This window comes from Sinohyriopsis cumingii, unplaced genomic scaffold, assembly GCF_028554795.1.
Source record: "Sinohyriopsis cumingii isolate HCF-2022 unplaced genomic scaffold, ASM2855479v2 utg000913l, whole genome shotgun sequence".
Classification (NCBI taxonomy): domain Eukaryota; kingdom Metazoa; phylum Mollusca; class Bivalvia; order Unionida; family Unionidae; genus Sinohyriopsis; species Sinohyriopsis cumingii.
This window is the reverse complement of record NW_028315943.1, coordinates 3391963-3405430: the sequence shown is the minus strand read 5'-3', so window position 1 is coordinate 3405430 and position 13468 is coordinate 3391963. Positions and strand designations below refer to the sequence as shown.

At 33.4% G+C, this 13468-nt stretch overlaps 1 protein-coding gene across 2 annotated transcripts in view; it reads right to left on the bottom strand.

Moving 5' to 3' along the window:
• The window catches only part of LOC149773054 (centrosomal protein of 290 kDa-like), a 175172-nt gene that overhangs the window by 93952 nt on the left and 67752 nt on the right, over positions 1 to 13468 (bottom strand). For both annotated transcript variants that reach the window (XM_089946845.1, XM_089946846.1), the window contains exon 35: positions 10999 to 11079. In XM_089946845.1, the coding sequence (XP_089802971.1) occupies positions 10999 to 11079 (81 nt within the window). The remainder of the gene's footprint in view (positions 1 to 10998; positions 11080 to 13468) is intronic.

The following is a 13468-nucleotide window of genomic DNA, read 5'->3' as shown; positions in this document are numbered from 1 at the left end:
AAAGTTCTATTTTCGCTGTTTTACGACAAGATTGCACAGAGTTATTGCCCCTGTTTGACTTAGAATTTGGCCTTCAATTTACATCACATTTGCAGGGACATCTGTGTCATATGGACACAGTACTAGTTTCATGTTAGAGCTGCCTAATGGTTACTCTACTGTAAGGTACAAAGTTTCTCTTGTTAATACCAAGATCATACACAGTTTGATGTGTCAATATTCATAAAGTTTATTACGTTTATGCATAAATTGTTTCCTTAATTTATACAATTACTGTTTAATATATTTATACACATACTGGAACACAAGGGATGATTGCTGGCATTTGGTTCAAATTTGATTTACCTTAGTATTCCAGCAAACACTGAACTTAGTAAACAGCATATGATTGTTTTTCTTACATGATTAAAAAATAAGTCAATTATTTATCATATTCTAACATATAAAAAAACAAAAACCCACCCTAAAACAAGAGCACAGTAAACTTGGCATAATATGCCTTTAATAGCCCTCCATGTTGGCATGGTTGACTATGTGGATTATTGACAAGGTTTGTTGTCTAGAACGAAACTTCTGCTGCGGAAACCATTATTTTCTTATTACATTCAACCTGACCATGAGCTCTGACCTTTAGATCCCAAAATATTTTTGGTTCTTCCTTACCCAGAATGCAAGCTGTATACAAAGTTTTAAACATTACTGTACAACCCATTTTTCTTTTGAGTCAAAATGACCTTGACCTTTAACACCCAAATCCACAGGCCTCTTCTGTACATTAAGGAAAAGCAGTCCACAAACTTTAGTTAAGGTAGTGTACAAAATCTAGACTTATTTATCATAAGAAATGCACATGGGCATTGGTCAAGAACTGACAATTTTATGCAAAAACCATGTTTCAGCCATAGTGAGCATAAAGTTTGCCTTACCGACTCCAAAATCAGTTGACTGGTACCTTACTTCAATTGCAAGTCATTTACAAAGTTCAATCCTGCTGTGTGATATAGAACTAAATGTTATTATGCAACAACTGTTTTTCTTCCTTCAGTTAGTTACCTTGACCTTTGACTCATAATCCCCAAACTAATGGTCTTTTTTCTTTCCCAAAGTGCAAGTCCTCTAAAATGTTTTTTCCAGGTCTGTGATGTAGAGCTAATAATATTACACAGAAACCAGTGACAATGACCCATATCACTTACCTTTTTGTCCAGAAATTGATAGGCTTTTCCTTAACTCACTGTAAGTTACTTACAAAGTTTGGTAATTGTAGATGGTGGTGAATTTCAGTCATTATACATAAATAATATTGGGAGTATATATTTGTATGTACGGCAGTCACTATAACATTTTAACATGATATAATCCATTAATTCAGGCATATATAAACCAGGTCAATCGGTATATTAAATTCAACCACTGAAACCAGTTGCAAAATAGAAGCTTAAACAGGGAAGAATTAGCTTGTTACTTAAGTGATGGTAAACATTAAAGATTAAATAAATATGCAAAGGCAGACAACTCTCTTGATTATATATATTTTTAGCTTAAAGTTATCTGTAGATATATTTAAGTGCATTTGCTTGTTCATTATGATTAAACTTCATATGAGGATTAATAATACAATAATCAGTTAGAATACTGACAACCAGAGTTCAATGCACTGGAGGTTCCTTAGAAAATTTACTGTTTGCTGTATTCCATAACTGTAAATTTATCAATCTGTATGTCATCCAAATAACAAGATCATGTGATTAATAAATTGCTTTGGTACATTAGCCATATGCAAATTTTATACATTAGCCCTACCTAAATTATGTACATTAGCCATGCCTAAATATTGTACATTAACCCTACCTACAGTTTGTACATTAGCTCTACTAATATTTTGAAACTTTTTTTTTTAAAGAATTGTGGTTGTCCCACAGCAGGCATAGTTCTTTTATTTTGTGCTAGTTTGAACTGACCCTGTTTAGGTTTCTTTTCAAATCTTTATAAGTTCAATGTCATTGTTATCCCCACCCCCTTCCAATGGCTGAATAATTGTTTGTCACCTATTATAAAAAGATACACATCATTTCAGAGCATAGTATTTTGCATAGGTCCTTGGTTAGACATTTACGCATACATTCAGTGCATATTGCATAATTCCTTAGTTAAACATTTATAAATAAATTCTATGTATGTTATATAGATCAATGGTTACATACTTCCATGTAGATTCAGTGTACCTTGCATTGGTCATTGATTACTCATTTACACATAACTTCAGTGCATCTTACATAAGTCCTTAGTTAAACATTTACACATAACTTCAGTGCATCTTACATAAGTCCTTGGTTACACATTTACACATAACTTCAGTGTATCTTACATAAGTCCTTGGTTAAACATTTACACATAACTTCAGTGCATTTTACTTAAGTCCTTAGTTACACATTTACAATAATTACACTAAGCTTTCCCCAAGAAATAAAAGCTTAAAGAAATTGTAACATTTTGGTGCGAAGTAAAGGTCCCTCTGAAAACAAGCCATCCCCTGATCAGAGGCAACATTACCCAACATCAGATATAATTTGATCAGTCTGTAACCCCTCAGAAAAGGATACCCATTCTATACTGCAAATTTTTTTAGTGCAGAAGAGGTGGCCTCAAACAAAATGGAACACTGTAGAGGATTTCAAGGACAGTAATTATGTAAGCTTTGGACATCACAATAAACCATTTGTAGTGTAAAGTACAATCCCAGAACATGACAGCAATAATAGTATTTATCATATGCCTTGACCTGGATGGTAGATATTTCATTATGAACAAGCAGATGACCAATCATACAAATGGATGGGCTCCAATGCTGTGTTTACCTGACCTATTTATACCAGAAAGGAGAATGAATAAATCAATAAATGTAAGTAAATAATCATCTTGTTTTTGCTTGGACCAATTTCACTATGATGGAAACTGTCAGAGGAATATCTGATGCACACTGATAATGTTTAACTGAGATGTGTGAACTCATGAATCAACTTTCATAATCACTACTGCCATATCCAGCTAGATTCTGGTCTCACTTTCCCTCCTTACATCTGATGCACACTGATAATGTTTAACTGAGATGTGTGAACTCATGAATCAACTTTCATAATCACTACTGCCATACCCAGCTAGGTTCTGGTCTCACTTTCCTCCTGATATATGATGCACACTGATAACGTTTAACTGAACTGTGTGAACTCATGAATCAACTTTCATAATCACTACTGCCATACCCAGCTAGATTCCGGTCTCACTTTCCTCCTGACATCTGATGCACACTGATAATGTTTAACTGAGATGTGTGAACTCATGAATCAATTTTCAAAATCACTACTGCCATACCCAGCTAGATTCCGGTCTCACTTTCCTCCTGACATCTGATGCACACTGATAATGTTTAACTGAGATGTGTGAACTCATGAATCAATTTTCATAATCACTACTGCCATACCCAGCTAGGTTCTGGTCTCACTTTCCTCCTGATATATGATGCACACTGATAACGTTTAACTGAAATGTGTGAACTCATGAATCAATTTTCATAATCACTACTGCCATACCCAGCTAGGTTCTGGTCTCACTTTCCTCCTGATATATGATGCACACTGATAACGTTTAACTGAGATGTGTGAACTCATAAATCAACTTTCATAATCACTACTGCCATACCCAGCTAGGTTCCAGTCTCACTTTCCTCCTGATATATGATGCACACTGATAACGTTTAACTGAAATGTGTGAACTCATGAATCAACTTTCATAATCACTACTGCCATACCCAGCTAGGTTCTGGTCTCACTTTCCTCCTGATATATGATGCACACTGATAACGTTTAACTGAAATGTGTGAACTCATGAATCAATTTTCAAAATCACTACTGCCATACCCAGCTAGATTCCGGTCTCACTTTCCTCCTGACATCTGATGCACACTGATAATGTTTAACTGAGATGTGTGAACTCATGAATCAATTTTCATAATCACTACTGCCATACCCAGCTAGGTTCTGGTCTCACTTTCCCTCCTGATATATGATGCACACTGATAACGTTTAACTGAGATGTGTGAACTCGTGAATCAATTTTCAAAATCACTACTGCTATATCCAGCTAGGTTCTGGTCTCACTTTCCTCCTGATATATGTTGCACACTGATAACGTTTAACTGAGATGTGTGAACTCGTGAATCAATTTTCAAAATCACTACTGCTATATCCAGCTAGATTCCGGTCTCACTTTCCTCCTGATATATGATGCACACTGATAACGTTTAACTGAGATGTGTGAACTCATGAATCAATTTTTGTAATCACTACTGCCATACCCAGCTAGGTTCTGGTCTCACTTTCCCTCCTGATATATGATGCACACTGATAACGTTTAATTGAGATGTGTGAACTCGTGAATCAATTTTCAAAATCACTACTGCTATATCCAGCTAGGTTCTGGTCTCACTTTCCTCCTGATATATGATGCACACTGATAACGTTTAACTGAGATGTGTGAACTCATGAATCAACTTTCATAATCACTACTGCCATACCCAGCTAGATTCCGGTCTCCCTTTCCTCCTGACATCTGATGCACACTGATAATGTTTAACTGAGATGTGTGAACTCATGAATCAATTTTCAAAATCACTACTGCCATACCCAGCTAGATTCTGGTCTCACTTTCCTCCTGACATCTGATGCACACTGATAATGTTTAACTGAGATGTGTGAACTCATGAATCAATTTTCATAATCACTACTGCCATACCCAGCTAGGTTCTGGTCTCACTTTCCTCCTGATATATGATGCACACTGATAACGTTTAACTGAGATGTGTGAACTCGTGAATCAATTTTCAAAATCACTACTGCTATATCCATCTAGATTCCGGTCTCACTTTCCTCCTGATATATGATGCACACTGATAACGTTTAACTGAGATGTGTGAACTCATGAATCAATTTTTGTAATCACTACTGCCATACCCAGCTAGGTTCTGGTCTCACTTTCCCTCCTGATATATGATGCACACTGATAACGTTTAACTGAGATGTGTGAACTCGTGAATCAATTTTCAAAATCACTACTGCTATATCCAGCTAGGTTCTGGTCTCACTTTCCTCCTGATATATGATGCACACTGATAACGTTTAACTGAGATGTGTGAACTCATGAATCAACTTTCATAATCACTACTGCCATACCCAGCTAGATTCCGGTCTCACTTTCCTCCTGACATCTGATGCACACTGATAATGTTTAACTGAGATGTGTGAACTCATGAATCAATTTTCAAAATCACTACTGCCATACCCAGCTAGATTCTGGTCTCACTTTCCTCCTGACATCTGATGCACACTGATAATGTTTAACTGAGATGTGTGAACTCATGAATCAATTTTCATAATCACTACTGCCATACCCAGCTAGGTTCTGGTCTCACTTTCCTCCTGATATATGATGCACACTGATAACGTTTAACTGAGATGTGTGAACTCGTGAATCAATTTTCAAAATCACTACTGCTATATCCATCTAGATTCCGGTCTCACTTTCCTCCTGATATATGATGCACACTGATAACGTTTAACTGAGATGTGTGAACTCATGAATCAATTTTCGTAATCACTACTGCCATACCCAGCTAGGTTCTGGTCTCACTTTTCCTCCTGATATATGATGCACACTGATAATGTTTAACTGAGATGTGTGAACTCATGAATCAACTTTCATAATCACTACTGCCATATCCAGCTAGATTCTGGTCTCACTTTCCCTCCTGACATCTGATGCACACTGATAATGTTTAACTGAGATGTGTGAACTCATGAATCAACTTTCATAATCACTACTGCTATATCCAGCTAGATTCCGGTCTCACTTTCCCTCCTGATATATGATGCACACTGATAACGTTTAACTGAGATGTGTGAACTCATGAATCAATTTTCATAATCACTACTGCCACACCCAGCTAGATTCCGGTCTCACTTTCCTCCTGATATATGATGCACACTGATAACGTTTAACTGAGATGTGTGAACTCATGAATCAACTTTCATAATCACTACTGCTATATCCAGCTAGGTTCTGGTCTCACTTTCCTCCTGATATATGATGCACACTGATAATGTTTAACTGAGATGTGTGAACTCATGAATCAACTTTCATAATCACTACTGCCATACCCAGCTAGGTTCTGATACTTTGTCTTGCATGTTTTAGTATTAACAATCATCAGTGTCATGGAGGCATGGCAGGCAAGACATAATTCTAAAGACTTCTTGTCCTCAGAAGACCTTGAAGAAGTGCTCATTTCAAATGAAATTCATCTAACTGTGCATGATGTTAATTTCATGTCTGACAAGGCTATCAGAATAAGTTTCTATTTATTACATAACAGTACAAATTTGTAAATTGACTTTGAAGTATATTTGGGTGCCTCAGATTATATGTCTTTGGAATATATGATTAAATCATTAGTAATGCCATGATTGGGTATTTTCACTAGATAAATAACAAAGTTTTGAGAATCATGATGGCTTGAAGGGTTGATGTAATTCTATATTCAAATTAATCAAACCAAAGAACACAACCTTTAAGATATTGATAATAATTCTCCATACTTATCATCAGCAGCAGCTACTGATACCCCTTATACAAATGTCATCTTAATTATACATGTTTTAAGCCTTTTCTTCTCTTTATCTCTTACATGAGCATTGATAAAAAAAAATTAACAAAATATTTTAAGAAAGTATTTACACAATTACTAGTCCTATGAATTTCCTAATGAAATGATTCTGCACTGTTTCAGTTATTACATAGATGCTGTCAAACCATATTAATGGAGGTAACCACTTTGATGAATTGTTTCCCCTCAATATCAGAATTTGAGTTATATCCCTTTACATATTTTTCCTGGTTTTCATAATCAAAGGGTCACTAGAACTAATTATTGAAAGTGCCCTATTATTAGAAGAATAAACTAAACTTAGTAATAGAGAGTAGACAGCATGCCACAGGTCTTGGAGGCATGGCCAAAAATCTGCAATAGTTTTAAAGTAATCCAGAGATACATCTGATTCACTAAGATTGTACCATGTTTCCCTTTTAACAAACACATTGTTAAAATATTCTCTAAGTGTGAACAGTATTTGTTAAAGGAAGGGATGTTTTGTATTAAATTTCAGAACTACAGTCTTCAATATGCAATGATTCTAAACTAAGAACTGTATTTGTATATGCCAAATATAAAGCCAAAACAAAATAAAAACATCAAAACCTGTCTTTGAAACATAAAATTTTATCTTTTTAGCAAAAAAAGCCTTCTAGTAGTAGGTTGTCTTTAGTACAATTATGTTCAGAAACATAAATTCTTGAGAGAATGAAGTTTTGTGCAGATTAACCTAAATCTGATTTTAAGTATAAAAAAATTAAAGAAATGAAAATCAAAGTCTTCTAAATCATACTATTTGTGTTGTTAACTTTGTAACTTTAGTAAACCACTCATATACCATATTATATTTACTATCTCTCCAACAGTAATACACATATTTTTGCAACTTTATTGATATCAATTAAATAGTTTTTTTAAATAATTATGTCTCACTACATAAGAAACAATTTTATAATGGAAATATTTTTTTAAAAATTCACTTATAGGACTTGAAAGTGACATTATAGGGTATCCAGGTGCAAAGCATCCTTGTTTATTATATTAATTATTGAATATGGATTTTTTTTTATAATAATAGGTTACTTTTGTGAGTTATCTCCCTGTCAGCCGTGTCACAGAATAATGAAAAACTTTCTTGCAAATCTTCAATGCAGTTTCATAAAAAGAAATCCACAGACTGATATTATTCTTAAAGCATCAATATTAAAGAGCTTAATCCTCTTGATTTAAATTGGGATGAGAATCAAGCAGACTGCATTTATGAAGTCAAATTTTCTATTAGTGTATTAATTTGGCAAACAAAGGGAGATAACTAATAATTTCTTGTATGCATATAGTTTTTGGAAGGAAAAAAAGAGGGTTCTATGAATGACAAATTTGTTGGTGAACATCTCCTGATTAGAGCTGAAATAATGCAACAACATGCAACAGATATATCAGCATTTGTCTGACAACATGATACACTGTATCAGATATATTATTTGTTTGACAATATGATTTAATGTATCAGATATATCAACAATTGTTTGACAGTATGATATACTGTATCAGATATATCAGCATTTGTCTGACAATATGATATACTGTATCAGATATATTATCTGTCTGACAATATGATATAATGTATCAGATATATCAACAATTGTTTGACAATATATACTGTATCAGATATATCAGCATTTGTCTGACATTATGATATACTGTATCAGATATATTATTTGTTTGACAATATGATATAATGTATCAGATATATCAACAATTGTTTGACAGTATGATATATTGTATCAGATATATCAGCATTTGTTTGACAATATGATATACTGTATTAGCACTGCAGTATTATAACAAAAGGAATTTTTGTAGGGTAATGGGAAATGTGGCTTGGGCTCATTCGTGAAGAAATTGGAGTTATTGAGAACACTAATTTCTGGAGTGAATTGCTAAACTTGGAAATTATGCAATACTCTGACAGTTTTTAAGTGGGACAGGTGTAAAATGTATGGTCCCAGATAATACCTGAAAAGAAAAAAATATCCAGAACAAACAAGATACAGCATGCCAACTATTCAATTCTTGGATTGGAAACTGATATAATTTTTCATATCATATCTTTGTATTATCAAGTTATGTTACATTTATGTGAGTATTTGACAATAAAATATACTCTACTTGCATTCATATAGCTAGAGAGCATGGGATAAGACAGTAACATCTTATCAAGGAGGTCAAGTTCATCATAAGTGCCTCATATGAAAATTGGGAGCTGTGATATATGATATTCGGATTTGTTTATACTTAAAGGTTGCTGCATTTGTATGGGAAAATATGAGCAAGTTTTTTCTGAGTAACACTGCATGACCTGGGTTGTACAGAATTAGTCCCAAAAATTGAGTTTAAATTTTCTCATACAAATGCAGTAACTTTTTTATTATATACTCATTTCATTTTCCTACCTAAGGCTTAATAATAAAGGAATAAACTACAAGAAACAAAGGAATTGGATTTATGCTGTTTTTCAAATAAATACACAGCCGTAGATTCATCAGTACACAGTAACAATGTTAATGTGCACATAGAACTGCCCAGCAACCTCTGAACTTGTGCTTAACATAAGTTTTTAAAAAATTATTGCTTAGGTCTTCTTAAAACTGAAATTTATAGTCATATTTGGAATGAATGTGCATTGAAAAGACTTTTCTAGTTGGTTTGAAATGGACAGATTTTGTTTTTCTGTTGATCCAACTCAATTCTGCTTTTCTGCTTATGATGGACTGGATTTATTGGCTCAATTCAGTGCAGTATGGAGAACAAGATTTCAGTTGGAAATGTAGTCAAAATTACAGTATTATTTTGGTGTGTATCAGGTTTTCCATGACATGGGTCATGTCATTCAGATCTGCAGAACTAACTAATAAAGTATTTTTTGCGGAAATTCAAAATGCATAAATGTAAGTATATTTATTACCATTCTAATTACCAGCTAAAGAAGACATGTTTATGCCCTGTCACTTGCATGCTCACTGCTGAAGGGACCCCAGCTATGACCTGTATCATACAGTGTACATCTTCTATTGCTAGCCTAACACTGTATCAAAATAGTTCAATGGAAAATTACAAATCAACTAATGTGTGACAGTCCATTTAGCCCGTGGAAAAAATACTTTTTTGACATCTTGGAATATTGGCTCCGAGGCTCTTAGTTTCCTACCAAAACCTTCAGTTGCATTTTTTCTATCGAATTTAGTGTTTTTACTGACAAGCAGAATGGTACGACTGATATTTATGTGATAGCCCATGGCCTCAATATGCTTTACTGTACTATTTTTATAGACCCTAGAGAGCACTGTTGACAGTCTGAACCATTCTATTGGCAAAAATGTTATGAATATATTTCCCAAATAACTGTTTAAATGAACAGAATGGTATTTTCAATTACTGTGTCTCATATTTGTTGTTGACATTGTGAATATCACATTCATTCATTGCTTGTTTGAAAGTTTCATCTGTGACTGAGTGATCTCATCCACATCATTAACTTTATCATCTCTACTTTCAAATGGATGAAACAACTTTAGTTTATTCACAAACAAATGTAATAAATAAAAAGCTAAATCACCTGCAACATGAATGTACATTGTTTACAATCAAAGTGGTTGCTAATACACCATACTATTTTGAGACACATGTAACATGCAAAATGAAGCATGCAATATGGAACAATATTGAACAATTTTGACAAGGTAAAGGTAACAAAGAAAAAAATGAGCATAATATAACAAAGCAGATTGTAGCAAGGTTCCCCTGTACTGAGATGTATCAGATCATGGCTTTCTCATAATATGCATCATATTGTAGTATGAATTGTTATACTCAATTCTAATATTCATATGCCAGGTATTAAACACACTGAGTTTAAAAAGCAATTAATTTTATTGCTTACAAACACTTAAAGCTGGCAAACTGGTTGCCTTGTAAAGAGTGACAAGGCCTTTTGGTCATAAAAGTATGTTGAGTGCATTACACTTGTGGTAACTGCACTTTCTTTAGCCATTTTGTCACTGATCAACACTAATTTTCACCTAAATAAGATATTTAATGGTACAGTCATTGTATTGACATTATTATAAATCTGCAATTATTCTACAATCACAAAGAATTATAAAATCCTTTCATTCACAATTCCACTGATGTGTGGTGTATCTCATCATTAGAGATAAGTGACTTCTCTAAAGCAACCAAATTTTTTAGCCCAGAAAAGCTTTTATCCAAAGAAATAAAAGATAAGGTAAATTTACCTTGAGCATTCTGACATTGTCTGCTTCCAGCTCACTGATGGTGTTTTCATGGGCCCTGATAACCTCCTCCAGGTATTTGATCTGGAAAAAAGCAGATGTTACTGAGAATTATTTTAAGAATCAGGTTTAAATATATGGACAAAAATTGCATAATATTTCAACTTTTCTTAAAGTAACAATGGTGGAGATAATTCCATTAATACATGCAATACACAGAAAGTACATCCCACATTGTACACTTCCCTGAGTGTTACTAATGTTGTTTATGGACATATTACTGTGTTATTCTAGAACTGGTTGTAATCCAATTACCAGGTGAAAGCATATGTATATGGATCAATTATACTGAACATCAATAGCTCAATGGCATATACAGAGATCATTCTGGATAATCTGTAGAGGAACTTTAGCTATTTTATGGTATTCAAAGGACAAAGCTAGCAACACAATCTGTATAATCTCACAGAGGGTCAAGCAAATTTTAAAACAAGAGCTGCTTTCATTGGTCACCCTAGTAGACCTGTCACAGTCACACTTTGTACAGCCCAGGTTAACATCTTTAAAATACCTGGCAATTATAATGTGTACACTGTCCATCAATAACTTTCAAGTGACTAGAGCTAAAAGCATGGACCAAAGCACAAGCAAGGGCATGACAGAGTGAAGTAGACTCATAGTTTAGTTAACAGTTGGGATGAGAGGAGAGGGGTGGGTGATAGAGGTGTAACAAAACCGATGTTGATGCTTGAGAATTAGATATCAGCTTCATACATCTTTAAAGGGGTAGGTTTTAAAAGGATGAAGTATTTTGTGATGAAAGGGATTATATTGTAGTGTTAATGAATTTTTACTCTACTTGTAATGCATGTATAAAATATTTTTTATTTTTAATGGGAGAACAGAATGTTTGGGACCTTACTGATTTTACCCAAAATAACCCCACACGGCAACATGCCATAATTATTTGCCCGTTATCATCTGAAGGAATCCAGGTGGTGTTGAGGTAAAACAGATTACAATCACCTCTAGATGGTAAATCAACAGTTTGAGCCTCATAGGGAGTGTACTTTTTTATTTATCTAAAAAATAAGTTTTCTTTTCTTTTTTTCCTTCAGTGATTTCTGTTTGTTCCTCTTACACTATTTCTTAATTCTATCTTTCTTTGTTGTGTCACTATGTTTGGTGAATAACTGAAACCTTTATTGCAAGATTTGAATTAAATAGAAAATAACCACAAAAACAATTTATTCTTAAACACTCAAACAAATGCCTCACATGTTGTACAGTTTACAGTTATTGTAATGTCTCTCTCTCTTTTATAAATTCATAGAAATATATCTAATTTTAGGATCAGTCATCATCCTAAAGAATTTTTTTCTAATTAATAATAACATAAAGTAAGCTTTTCCCATAGTCATGCATAAATGAAACCACTTTCATTGCTAACATTTGGAACATTTTTTATTCTTCTTTATTCACAGTATGAACATTATTAATATTAATTATTATTATTAATGTACAAATTTCATGCACTGCATTTTTTTGCAAAAAAATGTTTAAGAAATATATCAATTTACATTCTGGGGTAATTCTGGCAAAAATTCTGACAGAAAGTCAGGGCTAAATACATACATGTGTGAAATGTTTTAAATGAAACGAAAACAGGTGTAAGATGTAAACCTATTGGAAATTTACATATCATTTAAACATTGTTTCAAAACAAAAATCACAAAACACCTTCACAGACATTCGGTGTGAAGAAGTCAAAGTCTATTTATTAATTATAGTTATACCTGTCAATAGCAGCCATCTATGAGAAAAGCAAAACTGGCCTATGTACACTGGTGTCCACAGTATGGAGGTTCCCCATTTTTTATTGAACACCACGCCCTTCATATCAGTATCATTAGTACTGTCATTATCATTATTATTAAGATTGTTTTATAAGTCCTATTCAACAAAATCATAAAATATATGTACATCTTTTCTACAAAATTATGTTTCACAAAAGATTATTGTGTCCTGCTTACTTTAATCCATCCTATAAATTAAATAATCACTGGTTTTAAAATATAAATTAAATAATCACTGATGCATAAAAAAAAGACTGATCGTTGTATTCTGTATTCCTGTCAATACTAATTTCACTACATGTATTAAGTAACAGCTTATGTATGACCATCAAACAGAGGACTAACTCTTCATTTGGCCAACTTGCACAGTTAGGCTAAGATATAAGTGTTAATATTTCAAAATAGTATCTGGATTAATTAGTTATCATTACTAACACATGCAATGAACCTTTACCAGCCTTTGCAGATAGGTTTTTGTAAATCCTGAATGACTCATGAAGTAACCAAATGATGTGAAATCTGTTTAACAAAGTCTGATTTGATAATCGTCTATTTCTTGATTATCATCTGCAAATTTTGAAGAGACAAAATGGGAACCACAGATAATATGGCATCAT